General features: G+C 40.5%; 1 protein-coding gene across 1 annotated transcript in view; it reads right to left on the bottom strand.

The window, feature by feature from the left end:
* LOC128896353 (suppressor of lurcher protein 1) overlaps positions 1-19,505 on the bottom strand; it is a 468,244-nt gene that overhangs the window by 247,263 nt on the left and 201,476 nt on the right. Inside the window, exons 5-8 of the mRNA XM_054159693.1 lie at positions 18,263-18,419; positions 15,519-15,578; positions 3,976-4,187; positions 1,284-1,361 (exon numbers count right to left, since the gene is read on the bottom strand). Coding sequence (XP_054015668.1) covers positions 1,284-1,361; positions 3,976-4,187; positions 15,519-15,578; positions 18,263-18,419 — 507 coding nt within the window. The remainder of the gene's footprint in view (positions 1-1,283; positions 1,362-3,975; positions 4,188-15,518; positions 15,579-18,262; positions 18,420-19,505) is intronic.

The following is a 19,505-nucleotide window of genomic DNA, read 5'->3' on the forward strand; positions in this document are numbered from 1 at the left end:
CTCGCAAAGTTTATGCGACTCGGCGGTGAAGTTATATTCGAAGAACTTCGAGGGAAATCATATCGCTGCTGAGTATCATGTTCGGGATATACAAATAATCTGTTCGAATAGCGACAGAGAACACCGCCGCTACCTTTATTACGTATATTTCGCCCCCTTGGTCTATAAAACTTTTGTGCGAAGTAAAATCTTACATCCGTGCTTCGCTCGCGAATATTCACGTGCAAGGCGATGCTGCGCATCGTTTGTGAGGTATAAATCCAATTTAAGGAGGGAAAGTAGATTGGAGTATATATGTATTTAAGTGTACTTGAGAGGGGAACAGTGTTTTTACCGTTGGTGAAAAACATGATACCTCGAGGAATTCATTTGGGAGATACTAAATATTTCGTGTAAATGTTTGATTTGTGGAGGCACATATTTTTTAGAATATTTCAGGTAATTTTCATAAAGATATATTAATTTTGTAGAGAAAGTACAGACGACTTTCAGATAAAGAATAACCATAGAAATAAAAATGTTGTTTGTTGATGAATATATGACAGGAATATTCCAGGAGTTGTTATTAAACCAGTATATTCAAATTTGATGATATATTTATCTTGATTTTGATGAAAGTATCATTAAACACATCCCCGATAAGTGAGCTACCATATTGCCTGCAATGTAGTCAATTATACGCTGGAATTAAGCAATTAAAAGCCAACGTTCTGGAAATTTAAATATTTTCATTTTAATTGTAAACAATTTCGGTGGCGTTAATTTAATTGTTAACATTCGAACGTTTCGCATTTTATTTTCGATTTACTTTACATTAAAATCAGTTCAAAAATTGTAAAGGTATTAGTAAAGGTATTTCGGTTCTTTTAATTAATAAACTGAGTGAAGTCTAAATAAAGTGATGTAATCATAAAGAAAATTAAATAAAATCATAAAAATTACATGTATTTTTATTTTAAACTTTCAAAAACCTGTAATTTCTAAAAATTCACAACGCTTCCTCCAAGATGGCACAAACATTTGAGACGTCGTTTCAATGAAATAAAAAATACATCATCTCGCCCTCGGGCGCCGAAACAACGACTAATAAATTGCAAGCGGTCGCTTTTTCTTGCTTATACGTTCACCTCGTTTCGCCCATTGGAGTCAATCCGTTGAATTATCTGCGAAGGAGACTCACGTGCCAAGTGAGTAGTCGAAGACGATAATCGGCATGGGACGTTATTGATTGTGGGAAAAGGGGAGGGGGGCAATAAATCGACGACATAAAATGATGTACTTACTCGTAGCGCTGACAGCTGGTCCAATGACCGAGTACTTGGGGTTACCGGTAACGGCCCCTGGGATGACCTTGTCCAGCTCTGAAATACATTATTGTAATTATCCTCGGAATATACAGTGCCGTTAATTACAATTGGGAGTCGCGTGTGCGAATGGAACACGGCCAATTTACCCTAGCAAAGGATCCCTATCCATGATTTATCGCCTCATAAATAGCTAGGGACGCTCGAATGCCACTTACTTCTTATCCACTTCGTCCAAGACACGCGAGAGAGACCCTAATCATTCCAGTTGCATTATTAACAAAAACGGTACATTATTTTCCCTAGTTGGACGCGTGGAAGTCGCGTAGATTTCGAGGGATAGTTAATTTAATTGGTACCGTTTAGCCATAATTAGGCCAGCAACGCGTAAAGAGGCCCATTTAACAGGGGATACCAATGTTATCCTCCGCGTAATAACGAACTTATGCAAATCGCCGACGTTTCACTGGTAACGCGTTCCCGGATACCAGAAACACAAAAGCTTCGCTGGTATAACTCGACTCGGGTGGAAGTTTAAAGGAATTATCCGGGAAGGTAACTGACGGGTGGATAAATAGAAAAATAGACGGTACGTGAGGTAACTCGAGGCTCTGTTTTACCTACAGGATCGTCGTCGCGGAGGAAAGCTTCGCGAAAGCTCAGCTTCGGTGCGCTTTCTCTTCCATTTGCAGCGGCGACGCTCAGCGTCAAGCTTGCGAAGCTGTTCCAAGGACATACTATTTTACCGACGGAAGAAATCCATAAAAAAAAGTATGACGAACTTCTGCATCGGAGTAAAATAAACTTGTACGACAATTTACGTGACCTGTCGAGCAGCTGGGTGAAAACTTTCCTTAACAATCAACCGTTAAAGCAATTAAGATACTCGAGTTACTGAAAAGGAATAACGATCCTTGCTGCAAGGTACTTGGCGTGTCTGGATAGTGAAATGGGAGCTTTATTATTTTTATATAGTTTACGGAGGTGTTTGTGAAATGAAATTTAGTAGAATGTGAATTGAAAGATTTTTAGAAGAAAGATCGGAGAGAAAATTAATTGTTGGTGGTAGTATATTGCAATTAGTGCTAAGATAGGGTGAGCTGGCTCCTGGCACAGGACATATTTTCAAATCGAATAAGGCACTCCTGCAGCAGCCTTAAAAAGAATTTCTCATTTTCGTTATTAGTTATGTGGGGCAGCCAGTTCGTGCATTACGATGATTACCATGACCAATCAGTCCTAATTTCCAACTGGCAAATACAATCCTCGCTTGGAACGCAAGTGATTCTATTTTTCCAGCAACTCTGTATATACAGGGTGGTACCTCAATTTTGGTGTGATCTGGTATATATTGACACTTCATACTTAAGAAAATAAGAAATATGAACTAAATCTGTATGACTTTTTGTTATCGAAGAAGACAATTTTGAAAATTTATTGGATATTACGAGTCTCGAGGCAGAAGATTTTAGTACAGCGTTCGATTAGAATGGTTTTGTAAATAAACACGAGTCAGTTGCTATCCAAGATTAATTCTGTTAGAGCAATTATCAAAAATTTATTTTTACTTTGAGTTTGAAAGAAGAAGCCTAGGTTTCCACGTTTTGCCACACTTTCTGGGACACCCTGTATTAGAAATTCAATTAATTGAAAGCGGATGCGATCGGGGTCCACAAAGGATACAGAGAACTCTAGTAGGTTGGACTCGATAGAAACTGACGTAGGGTTAGAGGAGATTGCGGAAAGTGACCAAAGCGAATCCTCTTTCGTTTGAACTGCGGAAATTGAGCAATGAAAAATGGACAACATCCAGAAGGGGTTGATCAGTGCAGTGGTAGGGGCGCATCCTGTCATGGCAACTCGAGATTACGCTTTATTTATTTCAACTTTGGTTGTCGTTGCTATAAAAGCGTCTCTGGTAAAATTGTATTAGATTCTAGCAGCAATTGTGGTTCAAGGGGCTTTTAAGTACTCATGCATTGTAACTCTAAGAATGATGATGAAACTAGCTGCTCTTACTAAATGAACAAAATAAAAGTGGCACACTAGGAATGAGATTCCTATATTAGTTCATGGTCTTTGAATCATGGTTGATTATACACAATCTAATCTCGGTACTCCACGGCGAAATATGGTGGAATGATACGCACTTAATATTCAAGAGGAGCCTTTTGATGATCCCATAACTTTGGTATTCGGAGTAGCTACAACTCCCTAGTATATCAGAGAAGCATGAATCAAGTTCTTGATAGTATTACATGAGACTATAGCAGCGAACTCAAGAGAAAAGCTCCTAAACACTTCAAGAGTAGGGTCTAAGGAGGTCCTCGAGTACTCAAGCCTTGCGAAAGGGTTATTAATACTATGTCAACAATCCCTGATCGTGGTACACCAGAGATGAAATCTTGAATTAGTTTATAATCCTCGAATCAAGATTGATCTAGGCTTTGTAGCCTCAATACTCCAACGCTACATACACAGTCTGCAATCAGGAGGACCCTTGGAGGATCTTGAAACCCTACTTATAATCTTGGTCGTAGAATTCATCAGTTTTTCTCTCAAATTTTTTAAGTTCCTCGTCTCTGTTTCTCGGTTTGGCGACCAAACCGAAATACAAAAGAAAAGCAAAGGAGTGGGTGTCTATGTACACTAACGCGGATCAACTACCCACCAGGATGCGGTGCGTCGTCCAACGGCTGGAACTGGAACATCGCCTTGAACCCTTGGCCAGGCCACTCGGAATTAGCAACGAACTCGACGTAGAGGTCTGGCCCTGTGCTGAGTACCTCCACTTCCGCTCCTTGGTTGCAGAGTACAGCTATTGTGGGCGCCCCGGAATCCGTTCCGTCGTGCACTCTGATCAAGTCCGCCCTATTTAGGCAACTGTAACAGGACGCCTTTCGTTAAGGACGACGACTTATCGGTATGTTAGGCCGCGAGGCGAATAAGTCGGGCCCGGAAGCCGAGGGGATCCGATCAACCGACAGCAACGCGGCGTGGCCATGCGAGACGACGGGGGCAAATCCTCCAGCAATTCTTTTGACGACAGTCGGTCGTTATCTTCCATTCTGCTCCTTCTTTCGCCGATTCAGCGTACGCGGGCCGCTATTGTGCCGTCGATTGACGATCCCCAGGCAATGAGAATCGCGGTCTACTTTGCTTGGCCCATTGCTCGGAAATGTATTCGGTTTTCGGAGGAATCCTAAGATCAGTTGCTGAGAATTTAAATATTTGTACCAGACTTACTGTGTAGGAGGGACACTTGTGAGTTATTTTGGAGATTAGGGAAGAAACCACTTGATGCTTTTGGACTCAACATTTTTTTACCCTTGGCACTCCGAATTATATTTCAATTTCGTTGGCAGCAGCTCCCAACGCTTTTAAGTGTTTACTTGTATTGGAATATAGGCGGTGGAATAAATGAGCTAGACTTTTCTTTTACCGTTGACTTTAAAAACTTTATTAGAAACACTAGGAAGGGCACGTCTGTTCTGTACGAAAAAAGTAGCTCGAATGAAAGAATGTGAAGAATTTCGTTACTGAACTATGGACCCTATCGATCCCATACTTTGTCTAAACAAGCCAAGATGGGACGCAGCTGCACCCTCTTGACTTGTGTCTAGGAACGAAACCCAAACGCGCATAGATGGTTTTTGTAACGAAGATTTTCTCTTTTAGTGAAGAGAAAATCCAACAGCTTGAAATTTAATTTAACTTAAAAATAAAGGAATTTAAAGAAAGAAAGAAATAAACAAATTTTCTTAAATACGAGTTTCATTCACATTATTGTTGTATTTTGTAATTTTCATGTGTATGATATCTTTTGAAACAATTTCCAAAATGCAATCTTGGTTTTCTTTTCCACGTTTCACAAAAATAATTGGTTTCTCTTCTTCCTTTAGGTATCTTTATATTCGAGCAAATTGCACAATCCTTGTGCTTTCCTTCGGGATCTACGAAAATGATACAAGGCTTACCATCTAAACGATCGTTTTTATCATATGTTTCAGGCCTTCTCTATCGATTTGGACACGAAAGAATGTCGAGTGGTACTCGGAAAAGGAGCTCCTGAAATAAAAACTGATGTCGAGTCACACTCGACATAGTAGTGCAAAGGGTTAAGGGATACCGACCAGCAATTGGAGTAGAATTTTAATTGCTGAATGAGAGTCGTTATTATATGACGTGAATAAATTGAAGGGTACTGAGAATTTTAATTAAATTTGTAAAGTAATCAGATTTTTGAAAGGTTCATCTTGTTGTATATTTGTATCAATCGAAAGCAAATAAGACATTAATATAAATAAAATTAGAATCTTACCTGATACTCTAATTAATAAGTAATGGTTAAATAATAAATACAACGTACAATAAAGTGTCTGATAGTTTAATACTCCCAGTTTCTGCACCCGAAACGCCGCGAGTTACAAGTAAAAACAACTCGTTACGTAAATTCGAAAGTTTCCACAAGTGTTGCGATCATCCAAGTAACGAGTGAAAAAATAAACGCTTGTCCCGGCGTGTTCTCTTCTGCGAGGAAATTTTTAAGTTCGGGGAGTTTGCGCGAGGTAGAGCAATGGAACGGTAAAGTTCCTGTACGGAATAAAGTTTCTTCCGTCGAGTGTAGCAGAAAATCTGAAGTTTCCTAGCCTGCGGAGTGAAACGAACTGCAAATGTTCGATACTCTAATCATTACTGCAGACGTCACTGGATCAGTATACATTTATTCAATAAAACTCTCGGTTTAAACAATTCTCAACATAAATATGTAATTTGTAAAGCATTTGTGACATTGTTCTGTTAGGATTCCTTACAGCCGCCATAGAATTAATTCCTCAAAAGGGCACGCCCACTGTCAAATGAATTAGGTCTGCACTAGGTCTGACAAATGCAACAAAAGATGCTCTTTCAAACCAAGAATTCTAAATTACGACTCCGAAAGCCTCGCATTCCCCATTCAGATATTCCCTCTTCTGGACGATTCTCGCTAAAAAATCCCTGCAACCTTTAATCCCCTCCATACTCTCAAGTCGCGCGTTAGAAGAGACGGAAATTGAAACGCGAGTAAAAAACAGGCACGGCTTTCCGATTCATTTATCGACTTGTTCGCGCAGTCCAAGAAGAACCACGAAGTCGATTCTTGGGGGCGAAGTGCCTTGCTATACTTTCTTCAAGGTCTGACGCTCGACAAAGGTGAGATAAGTTTCCGTCGAGTGACTCGCCTCGTTGCAAGATCTCCTGCAAAAAGTTCACCAGCGGAGGGGGAGGGTGTAAGAGATGCTCGACGAGAGGGAAGGGAGTCGAGGTCGTCGTCGAGAGTGGCAATGGGAGCAGGGTTAAAGGTGAAACTGCGGAGGCAGTACAGTGACGAAGCGACCCTCGATGAAAACGGACCAGCGGCGGAACGGGATGGAAACAAGATGAAGGGAAAAAGAGAGAAACACGAGGTGGCCGTGTGTGTTTCAGCGATAGTCGGAAATTCTCTTTCTAGGTGCACGCGGACTACTCTGCCAATTGGACGGAAGAGAATTACACCTCGCGGCAACAGCGTTAGCTCCACGAACCGCGGAATGCCAACAAGGGATCGGTGATTCGATCGATTCGGGGGCCTGATCGATGACGACCACGGGATAAACTTATTAGTTCCGTAGGTTAAGCAATTACCATGGCAGAGAAAGATTAGAGGAAGGGCTGGAGATTAAAGAGCCCGTTCCTCTTTCCGCTTTTGTCGGCTTCTGGTGTACATGAAATGGAAACGCGTTGTCGAATCTCGAACGGAAATCGACTGGGTGGTCCTCGTGGATAACGTGAATCGAAGAGTGATGGATCGAGTGCGTGTGACTCGACTGGTAGAATCGTAGAGTACGTTCTGGATGTTTATATATTTAATTGTTTCTTGAAGAATGTCACCTCAAAATGAAATGAATGTAAAATTTTTTTTTTATCGATAGACATAAATAGAAGTGATTAGCTCTGTTAGTAAGATAGGTTGCATTTAGTAAGCTGGAACCGTGTCTTAATAAATCTTACGGGCAACTGCGGTATTACCCGTAGGAAGAAAGTTCTTAGAAGAAATTGCGAGTGGCATTGATGGGCGAATGCTACGGCATTGTCGTTTTTATTTTCATGTAGTCCCAATAGAGTTACAATGGTCGATAAAAAGAGATTGAAACGAATGGGGGAATGGGAATATAAGAACTTTTCATGATACTTGTGATCATGAAGGTAAGATGACGTGTAAATTTCTTTTAAGTGATTTAAAGATTAATTTGTAAATATACTGTCAAATTTTTGAAACAGTCACCGCTTCAACAATTGTTTTCAAAAACTGTGTCAGAAGTTTTACGAACACTCGAGACATTTTAAAGAGAACTTCGAAACGCACGAGTCAAAATGGCTGGCTCGTTCTAGAGTTGAGAGTACCTATTTTATGGAGGCGCAAAAGTGGAACGAGCAACGACATAGAATCGTGCACGAGTTCTCAGGAGTGCTCAGGAATGGGTGTATCGAGTGGCTGACAGAGAGGAGTCTCTCTTGGTATCCATCAGCTCCATTCAGGATAATATCCGAGTGCGTCTGACAGTGCGGCTTAACGCTGATGTATCGAGGCATTTCTCAGCAGCCCTCCCTTCTACCAACGAGTTTTACCGCGACTTTCTCTGATAAACGCTATCGAACGTAAAATTAATTAACAGAATTAGTCGACTTCTGACAAATCTAGAGGAAATAATTCTCCCAAACTTCAATTACTTGGGACAGAGGCGTGCTTTGCAATTAATTGGAAAGTTAACAAACGGGGACGTCAGCTTTCAGCAGAACGCTGTAAACTACTAGCATGGGTTAAGATAGGATAACCTAATTTCAACAGTAGCATAGGTATCGACTATATTAATTTACTTCGAAAAATTCTGTTACGTTTCTACTCTTCTGAAATCATTTTGTTTTTTCTTACATATTTAACCCTTTGGCCTACGATTTATTGGAAGATCGTGCGTGCCATAGTCAAGTATAAAATTCCTTACGCACTTTCATACAAACTGTCTGACTCGTGCTTATTGTTAGATATTGGTCCAAATATATGCATCTTTAAGTACCTGGATTTTTTGTATAAGTCTTTTTGCTTCGTTTTCAAAGTATGTATAGCGTGGCACGTAATTCCTCTGGTTTAGAGTATCGTCGCACTGTTCAAAGTTTTAAGGACAATAGTACAGTAAAGACATAAGACCGTTTGGCGGAAACCAGATCCTTTTTGGAAAACTTAGCGACTCACGTCGAGTCTAGGGAATGCGAACGAGCCGTAACCATTAAAAGCGAGTGTAAGGAAGTAGAACAGAATAAAAGGTACAGTAAAAGGGAAACTCGAAGCAACCACGAAGGAAATTTTAAGGTTGCGCCAAGTCAGATCGTTACGAATATGAACGCTCCGAGAAACAAGAAGTTGCGAGATATTACAAATACAGTTGAACCTTCATTCTGTAAAGTAATATAAAGTTCAGTTTACGGAGATGATTCTACGATTTACAATTTTAAATAAAAAAACTTAGTTTTTCTTTCATTAATCATACCTTTACTGCTCGTCCAAATTGTTGAATAAATTTTAGACGAATTGTATTAGAGTCAATCTGTTTAATTTGACCATTTATCACACTGGCGGGTAATTTTGACCTGTCGATTTACCATCGTTTATTCTTTTCCATTCGCCCACACAGCGAGACACGGGTTGATAAAAATCATGAATCATATTGCGAGGCTTTGTTCTTTTAGCCCTGCTCTATATTCCGTTCCCCATTCTTCTCTTGACTTGCCTTGCATCTGGGTTACGAGGTCTTGGTACAGGACAGCTTTTTCTCCACTTGATGTAAGTGTCGTTGCTCTTTTTACGATTTCTCATTTCGCGAGAATAACGAGAAACTGAAATTGATGCGTCTATTTATTACTCCATTCGTTTACTTCGCCGCCAGAAATATGAGCGAGGGAATCGATTCGGCGAAAACAACAGGGACCGACTCCAAAATCAATTATCCTTTGTCGTGGAATGTTTATACTGAATCGAGGAACGATAGCTCGTAACGATGCGATATTAGGGGGCGCGTGGAGCGTGGAAAAAATATGCACTTCGCAGCGAACTAATATTTGAGAGTCACAAATTTCCACGTTGCTGTAATTGCAGCTTTTTGTCGCTGCAGCTTGAATCGGCAATGAATCAACGTACTCGCCGATATAAGCGCGAAACGGAAGTACAGAACGGCTGTAAAACACTGGGGTTCTTTTTAACGGGGTCAGGGAGTCAAAAGAATCCGAAAGTAATCAATTTTTTAGCGCACCTGTTTTACAAAATCTCTTGACACGTTCTAGCAAATTTTCCGCAAGTCGTGAGACAAAGGTTATTTTAATCAACAAAGTGAAACGAATTTTATATTTAAAACGCTGTTTTAAGCTTCTCTGTAGACATACATAATTTAATTAAACGTATGACTTTATCAAAATAAACTAATGTAACAGATACATTCTGTGTATTTAATTATTAAATAAAATATTTAATAAATAATGTATAAATATGTATATAAATAATTATTTACATATATATATAAGAGAGAAATGGTGTTCCATTTAATGAACTGAACTCGTGCAAGACTTCTTCATAAACCGATTAAGGCTTCGGCAATAATTCGTTTCCACTCTCGGCTATCTTGTTTTGGTAATCGGACCTACGCGATAGCATAATACGATTTGAAAATTGTTCATTATGTGAGACCGTTTCGGAAATTATATTCGTTTAGGTTCGCCTGAAACGTCCAACAAGTGCATGCAATTTTCCCTCCGTCCCTCCGTGGCGTGGTTGTAAAACGTCAACCCGTAAACGGTCCTGGCAGTTTACGCGAAAATTTGTTGCGCGAAACAGGGGTCGTTCTAGGTTGCCTGTATACAAAAGAAGATTCTTATTCCACGTTCCACGATGGCTTCGCAAAATTGTGGAATCACACAGGGGTAGTTTTTTTTAGAGTACACAAGATTGGAAAATATTGGGTTCAGGGTCTTTAAAAGACTGATATAGAGTCAGATTAATGATCACTCAGGTTTGGCGTACAGACTTTTGGTGTATAATGTACAGCCAGTTCCATATATGTCTATTAACGAAACCTGTCTAAATTAAATAAGTCTCTTCGTTTACAAAATTTGTGTACAAATTTACAGTGAAAAGTGATTTTACAGCACCATAAAAAGTGACAGACTAATGTGAGATTTTAGTGGCTACCATTCCCTTTGGAGTAATCTCCTTGGGAGTTGATGCAACGTTCCCAGTGATTCTGCTAATGTCGAAACGCCTTCTGAGCGTCCCTTTTCTTCCCGCTGTTCAGCGCAATCCACGTTTCTTCCTAAATCTCTTTAACTGTGCTAAATCTCCACCCATCGAGCTTCGTTTTCATTCTAGAGAAGATGAAAAACTCTCACATTCCTAAAAGAGGGGAATTGATGGTGCGATTGAACGACATCGTGGAAAATTATGTCAATAAACATTTCAAATGTGGACGAGCTTCTCTATACCTTCTTGCGAATCATTGAAATTGTCAGCAAAAAATTATTTTCGTCAAGAAACATTTTGTAGCAGGCGGAAAAAATGATACAAAAAGAAACAATACTAAACAAATGTTCATGTACCGTGCTCCATTACATTGCACCATGGAAGTGAATTTCATCCATGGAAGGAATGCTAAATGTTTGCCAAATCATGCAAAGGGAAAGGGCACGCACTCAAATGAACGACTAAACTGATTAAACAGACTCGTTCAAATGTTTGCCAGAACCGGTAATAATGTCGTCGCCGAAGTTGAACGACGTTACCGGCGGTCGTCGACATTGACGTCATCGTCTATGCCGTGGGAACTTTGATATAAAGCCACCTAAAACTGACTCTGGCAGCTGACGAACAATCGCGAGAGAAATCCAGCGAGAGTAGGAATGGTCCAGTATTCTTCGGTACATCTCCGCCCCCGTCGTTTCTCCTGACATATCCGTACTCTTAGTCTTTGCCTTCCCTTGCTCGCGCTGTCTAACCAGGATTCTCGTGGAGCAGCGATAATGCGAGCCATACATTTGTTCGATGTACGAGATCGGCCAGCAGTGGCTCTCCGGGTAAGTGGAACTTGGCCAATTGTATCCTAAGGCGGTGAAAAACTTTACTTCTCCAAGAGGAAAACGTCTCGGACGATTGTGTCATTTATTCGAAGTTGAACAGAAGTGTGGCGTTACTTATTCTCAGAATTGTTTCGTATTTTTCCTTTGGCGAGAGAAAAATCATCGAAAACCGAGTATATTTATTTCTATTGATTCGACATGTGAGCAATGTATTTATAATTCCTCTCCGAATAATTTCTCTATTATATATTTTTATTTTAACCTTTGCGGCATTCCGTATTTTGATGCGTGTAAGAACATCATAGGACCATGAATCTGAGGTAAATCTTACGCTTCTTCAAACCTCACGATCGCCAATATGTCAAACGTCTAATGCCCTCGATATTACGAGCATAAATCTGTCGCGTGTAATACTGTGGGCTCTGCCATGGTACCTTTAAGCAGGTTATCAGGAATTCTCTCATCTTTCAAACTTCCATTAGTGGATATCATCCCTAGAATCTGCTGATGTAGGAGTGTTTGGTTTACGGATAGAGTATGCCATATCTCTACTCTATCTAATGTCATAATTAAACTTTTACATTTTCTCGGTTCGATGTCATTCGACAAATTTTTCTATAAGGATATTTAATCAGATATATTGATATTTTCAAGATGGTGTAATTTCTGCCTCCACCATTTAGGTTACGCATTTATAAATCGCATTCAAATTTTATATTCGGTGCATTTTAGGTCATCGAATAAAATATATACCTGTAAAATATTTCAAATGTCAATTCCTTAAAATATTCGATTAAAACCCGTTGTAAAAAACGGAACCACCTTCCCTAGCCCAGTTCCGCGCAAGGTTTATCGAATATTCCACTACGCTACTTTTTCTTTGAGAATTAATAGCAGCAGTTAGAGCGTCCGAATTTAACACGATGCCTCGTCCATCAGTCGTTATTAACCTCCCCACAATAGGCACTTAAAGTGACGAGGAACGTACTTCCACGGGAAATTCTCTCTTTTTTTAAAATCTATAGTGCCGACTATACCTGACCCCTAAATCCTTTGAGCGTGGTACGGACCATGACTCTACTTAACCCACATAAAGTTCCTCTCTGCGAGAAGACTTAGAGCCGAGAATGGTGATAGGGAGAGGGGGGTCGACTTGGGAAACAAGAGGTGCCCAGAGACTTCCAGCTGCAACGTGCAGGAGTTAATCCTTGATAAATCCTCAAACTCCGTCCTAATTCGGTATCGAGCTTCCTTAATTTCATTCCTCCGTTGACCTCTCCTGGCTTTCGAAACCTTGAATTCGAATCGACGACGACGGAGTCGCGAGCTAAGATGATCCTGCTGCTTCACGGTAAAGGTTTTCCTAACGGGAAGCGTCGTTTCCTGTCAGGATAGAGGCGAGTGGTTCGCTCCCCTCGCGCCTTTGAACTTCAGATAAAAGTACTGGCTTTTACTTGAAGTGTTTTTTAGAATACCAACCACGTCTCTTTTAAAGGCAGTGTTGTAAACTTTTGTTTGGTTGTGTCCCTTATCTAGGTTACAAAATGATGATCAAATTTGTTCCTAAAATAGTCTACGCTTGGAAACTTCCAAGCTACAATTACATTAAAAATCTTTTCAGCTCAACGCAAACTTGCATTTATAATAGCTTCTTTATAATTCCACCTTGGAAGCTTAAAATGCCCCTTTGATTGCGCCCGCGAGGCGACGTTGCGGGCAACTTTACGGCTCTTTACTTCCACCTTGTTTAGATCCTATTAAAGTTTAAACAAACGATCGAACGGAAAAATATTAATCCAGGGAAGTTTATCGCGCACGCAAATCTCCATTGCGTGTTTAATCCACCTAAAACCTCACCCCCGTCCGACCCCTGCCCCGCAGAGGTTGACGTGCCGTCGAACTACAGCGAATACAATGTCGGGGTTCAGAAAACTTTTAAATAGAAAAGTTTCGTCCCGCGATCTTGCTTACTCGTTATCGTGCCTCGTTAACTCGTAAACGTTAATAACCGACAGGCGTCGTAATTCACAATTAGCGTAATAGAAGCACGAGGAACACGACTAACGCAACCGTGGCTTTTTCATGCGAGGGAGGGCAACGGTCTTTTGATAATTTATCAGCTACTCGTGGAAAGTGGCACGTATAAAACTTTCATGGATAACCCACTGCAGTGCTCGTAATTAAATTGTCAGGAAGGAAACGATCGCGTTGTTTCATGCGGGGCGAACGTATTTTGATTCGTGTTGTGTTTGCATACGAAACAGAGCTCGATAATATAAAATATTATATTTGGTTGGTCGGTGGAACGTGCACGAGAGGATAGAAAAATTCTTGTAGCGAATGATTTATTTTTGTTTTTTTTCTTCTAAGAGAGATATGATATTAATATTCATGAGCATTTTTCTTAAAACTGAGTAACTATTATGTCGAAGAAATAATAATATAATAATGAAAAGAAGAGATAGTTTGATTCGTATAATATATGTAATCGTTCTCACAGAGTAGATGTGAAAATTTCTTATTGAAGTTGGAATAAAATCAATTGACTGCTCAAGGTCACTAGGCTATCCCCACCACACCTGTTGCAGGGCAAATTTGCTGAAGGAAATAACGAAGACCCAGTTGGCCAGCAAATTTGCCTAGGCAACAGGTTATTTTTGACTCGAGATATTTAGATTGCTGTTATAGAATAATTAGTCAATTTTTCATATTGCAAAAATTCAGTAATATATATTTGTAAAATTTTCTTGAATTAAAGGTTAGGAGTATTAAATGAGATCCAGAATATATTTAAAATAATACAGGAAATTTATACCCCTACAGATATTAAATTGCGACGTTCCGTGAGAAATTAAATGTGAATTAAAATTCGTTTTTCATGGTTTCCTTGTATTGCTAGCTTCCCCTAGAGCTGGCGCCCTCTACTTAGGAAAACACCGATGCAGTGGACACCGCACGGAAGGCGATATTTTAGAAAGTAGTAGGAAGGGTGCTCTAAAATAATAGAACTCGATTAAGGGAAAGAAACAATTATTTTAAACCCTCTTCAATTAGTAAAATTCAATTTCCTCTTTCTTAAGTGACACTCGCTCGACCAAGAAGTCCAACGCGTTTTATCTTTCACGAATTTCATCTGTGAAATAGAAAGTCAAGTATTTAAACAGTAAAAAAAAATCTATAAAGTTGCCTCGAAACTGTTAAGAAAAGACAGTAGCCCTTTCTTATACCTGAAGAGATTCACAATGAAGTTTCGGACCTAGACACTACCAAAATACCAACACCTTACAACCCCTTAATTACACCTCATCCCGATACAACTCCTTCCTGTATCAGTAATCCCACCAGGATCTCGTGTTGTTGCGTGTGAACAAGCATGTTTCAAAGTTTTTAACGCTCACTCGCGTTTTCATTTTGAAGTTCAACGACCTTCTCACTCTGGGTTTATCGGAGCAGAAAGTTCAACGAGTTCGCATGCGTCCCGAAGTCGGAAGAAATTTCATGAACCATTCGCCGACGTGTTACTCGACGGGTCCCGGTACATTTTGTTAGACGTGTCCCGGTACATTTTGTTAGACGTGTCTTTTGACACGACGTAAAAGCGAACCGTTTTCCAAGTTATAAGTCGACGGTCCTCGACTGGTAGTTCGTTTAATGGTGCTTTCTTTACGGTGTCAAGACGGATCGGGCCATACTTCGCCCAGCTCACGACTTTGATCCCCACTCTCGACTCCCTAGCCATCTTCGCTTCCTCTCGCTGTCTCCTAGAAAACTTTTCGAACTCAATTTCTATCTGGAATATGGGGACGAGGAGGTGTACAAGCAAACTTTCCCTTAGAGATACGTTGCTTTTGCGAATCAATCCGTTTCCAAATGTGGGGGACGACTGAGCGGTGGGGCTACGGTTCGTTTCACTGAAATAAAAGTGACGGCAATGGGATTGCAACGTTTTCGATATAGAATGAAAATAACGATAAGCTTTCTGTGAACCGAATACATTCCCTATTTCGTTTCCCACAGGAAATCGATTGTATTCTGTTTTAGTATAGAGATATAATATAGATTTGACGTAACACTCACCTTAAGTCTCCTTTTTGTAGAGAGATCTCCTCGAAGACTAAGCGAATCCTCTCCTTTAATCTGGAATAAGATATATATGCTTAAAATATTTGTTATTGACATTTAATGTATTTTATTTGCGATACTAATAGCCTCAGAAAAAATAAAAGAAGGTGCAAACGAATTGCTCGTTTCAATATGTACTCTGTACGCTCTTCGTTTAATTTATCTCTCCAATAACCGTGAGAGGGAGTATTTTATTTCGCTAAAAAATCCTGCAAAACAAAATTAAGAGCCAAATGGATAATTTCAATTTATTATGCATAACGTAAAGAAAAATGCATGGCTGCTTATTAGTACTCTTTTACATACTATGCAAAGGAGTTCGCATCCATTGTTGGTCACGTAAAGTTAAGCAATACATCATTCTGTAATAAAAACGTATTGCCTTCTTTCTTGAAGTTCACTCCACAATACCGAACATCACGGGAAGATGAACAGACTTCAGAAACATGCAGAAAAAAATGAAACTTTCGTACTGGGCGTCACGCAAGACTTGACTTTCCACAAACTCCGTCTTCAACAGTCTATCACTCAGAGTTTCTAAACTACCCTTGGTATGTGGCCCCCTTTTGAATATTTTCATCCCTATGGCCTTCACCTATCGTAATTGTAGATGGTTGTTAGAAATAATATTGAATTTCTGCATCTTTCCAGAATTATTTAGTTAGCAGATAATTTCTGTCGAAGCAATGTTTTTTTTATCTGACAGCAAAATAATTCGGAAAAGATACAGAAATTTACCATTATTTTTAACAATCACCTGCTACGAGAAAAATGTAACGCAACGCCATTTTGCAATACAAGTCGATACAAATTTTGCGAGACATGCTACAGAGTGTGCTCCCTTAAAATTTCAGCTTCCTATATTATACCGTTTTCGTAGAAGAAATTCGCGAAACTTGATCCGACTTTAACACTTGTGTAAAAATCGAGTCTCCTCGACCGAGGCTACGGTGTCGTCGATTAGCAGCGTAACGAGTATCCGAATGTAATTTGTGGCGGTAATGCAGTGACAGCCATGAATACAAGCCGAACGGATTGTGCACGCGTATACCCGCGCATCCGTCAGCTTTATAGGTATGCGCGGAGCGTTGTATCCTTGATGTCACTGTTAGGCATACCGAACTGCAAACGCTACTTTGATACAATTACTGCAATTAAGCGGAAGCCACAATACTACGGAAATCATATCTGCATACTGGCTCGGAGCCACGATTAAATTCACTGCGTACGAACGACATTCTGAAACTGCGGAATCGACCATCGTTTCGGGTGATTGCCGACCAACCCCGCAGGTCAGGCGTGTCTGACCTCGAAGCGAACAGTAAACGTAAAAATGCGGTACACGGAAATTTTATTTGGTTCGAATCGATGACATAAATTGAAAAAAAAAAGCAGGAAAGTGATCAATTTACAACAAGAATATTCTCAATTTCTAGCGCAAGTTAGCAAACTGTCGTCACAACAAATTACATTTTCCTCGACAAAAATTCTTAAATCACGGAGTTCTAGCACTGTACGCGAAGTTGAACAATTCCAACCCATTTCTTTTTCGTTCTTCTGCCAGCCACATGGCGCGCGAACGTCATCTATCAGCGTCTCTTTCCAAGTACAGAGTCGCGCAGTTATTTCAGAGATCCGGCCGCAAGAATACCAGCACTTCCTGCGTTCCCGCGCCAACAACTCGTCCCTTTTTCGCCCTCTGTCCGGCCTTTTATCCGGTTATACCGAAAACGCTCTACGCAGCCGGCATAAACTTTCGACAGTCCGCGTAACAAGGAGCGGAGATGAGAAGCAAGGAAAGTTACGCCGGTCAGGAAACCGGAAAATTTCTGGCCGACAAGAGAGAGCTGTCGGTCGTTGTAACAGAATTACGCGAACGGGGAACGTCCATTCCGAGAGGATTCAATATCAGCCGGATTGGATATTATTCGATGCTAAATCAGAGTTCCAAATGCATCCTCGGAAAATTATGCTGGGATACCAAACAAATTAGGCCATCCTGTGATTAAATTAATTTTTAGAAAACTCACTCTGCGTTACTATCAAAATGCTTAATTTGTTGAGGAGTTTAAAAATGAGTTTAAAAATGATCTACTATTCTTTCTGAACTCTGATGGTATTGCTTGATAATGTAGAACTCTTCTTTGTGGCAGGATTTACCAACGGAGTGTTCTATATTACCAGCGTAGCCTCCTACCGCATCGACCGAGTGCTCTACGTTACCAACCCTTGCCGATAGAGTACTCTACCTTATCGAACCATGTACAAACCACCACTTCGCGGATCGCCAACATTAATACCTCCTGTAAAGCCCAATTTAAACGAAAACCGTCTTTTTGCCTAAGTCATCCCGATTACACGATTACTTTGAATATTCTAATTACTCTATACGGCCTACAAGCACATGTTCCATTTGAATACGTCTTCAGTGATCGTACGGACGATCGTACTTACACGTTCATACGATCACTAAACGATACTCCCAGGTGGCAGACCGATCCGGATCTTTATCGAAGCCGCGAGGACGAAGATACCGCGGCTCAGGTGTTAATTAACTGGCAACCAGATTACGGATTGGAGCCGTTAAACGCGCGAGGACGTCAGATATATGGCGCGACTCGAGATTGGCCTCGAGATGCATTATATATGGATTATGTCGGGATCAGTTTGCGAGCTTGATAGTAGGTCAGCCTAGTTACCTTGCCCGGAAGAGGTACGAGCACCGGATGTTCTTTGGGTAGGAGGACGGGTACCGTGGCGAGTAGAATCGTCCGTACTGCGGTGTTGACTGTGAACTGACAAACTCGAGGTCGCACATCGTGCCAGGAATCAGCACACCGTCCGTCTCGAACAGCCCTGGAACAGAAAGAGGTGATAAAAGGTTAGCTGGCTTGCATACGTTTTCCCCCCTGCTCGAAGTCTCGTATCTTGTTTCGTCGCGCAATTTTTCAGGAAACTTTTAATGCTCCGCGGACAGATTAAATAGAGACGAGTCACGGGGATATTGCATTTTTGACTTCGATGTAAATTTATGCAGAAAAAATGCCCGGGAAAGTAGGGAAGTAAATATACTCGGTGACGTTTCAGCGTGAAAACGTGCGCTTGCGACACGGGGCACATGGCAACTTTTAGACGGTGCATTTGTCATCCGATGCTTGTCACAAACTGTTTTATGAATCGCCGAGTTCTTTTTCTTGTTTCGGAAAATAGAATGTATCGAAAGTTGGAAAGCTCGGAGGAATTATATTCTTTGTCTGCTCTGGTGCTTTTCATATTCAATATGCAGTGCGAGGGCATGGTAACCAATATTTACACAGACTGAGACAGGTAAACTGTTACAGAGCAATAATGTCTAAACTATCGTAGACGCAAAAGTATATTACAGGAAAAAGTTAGAAGGTTCGAGGTGGCCTATGACTGTTCTTCAACGACAACATACATACGAGATCTGGAAAATGAATACGATGATTCTAGCGTGTTTGTACATGTTTTCCTCCAACAGAATTAATTTGAACAAAAATATTCAGACTCGTGAACAGATTTGATCAAACGAATACAGGTAGTTTCGAAACAGTTTCGCCATTATTACAGGAATTCAGCAGCAACGTACTTGTAAACAGCTGAGTATTCCTAGTATCTCGTATAATTGAGCGAAATTAACTATGGCTTGAGCGTTTCAATTGTTTGCGACACTTTGCATTCACGCATGAGTTGAAATTTCGAAATTCTCCGGACCCGTGTTCGAAAGTTGGAGCTCGTTTGGACTGGAATACCGACAGCCAGGTCTTTCTAATTCCCATGCCCCTGCAATTACGGAAATTCGAAACGTTATGGTAAGCCATACGAATCCCTAAAATCCAACGTTTCGAGAGCCAGCCTCTGAAAGCTCAATTTCTCCGAAACGCGGTATACGTGGACACTAAGACATCCGTATTAGTAATT

This window comes from Hylaeus anthracinus, unplaced genomic scaffold (assembly GCF_026225885.1).
Source record: "Hylaeus anthracinus isolate JK02 unplaced genomic scaffold, UHH_iyHylAnth1.0_haploid 0, whole genome shotgun sequence".
Classification (NCBI taxonomy): domain Eukaryota; kingdom Metazoa; phylum Arthropoda; class Insecta; order Hymenoptera; family Colletidae; genus Hylaeus; species Hylaeus anthracinus.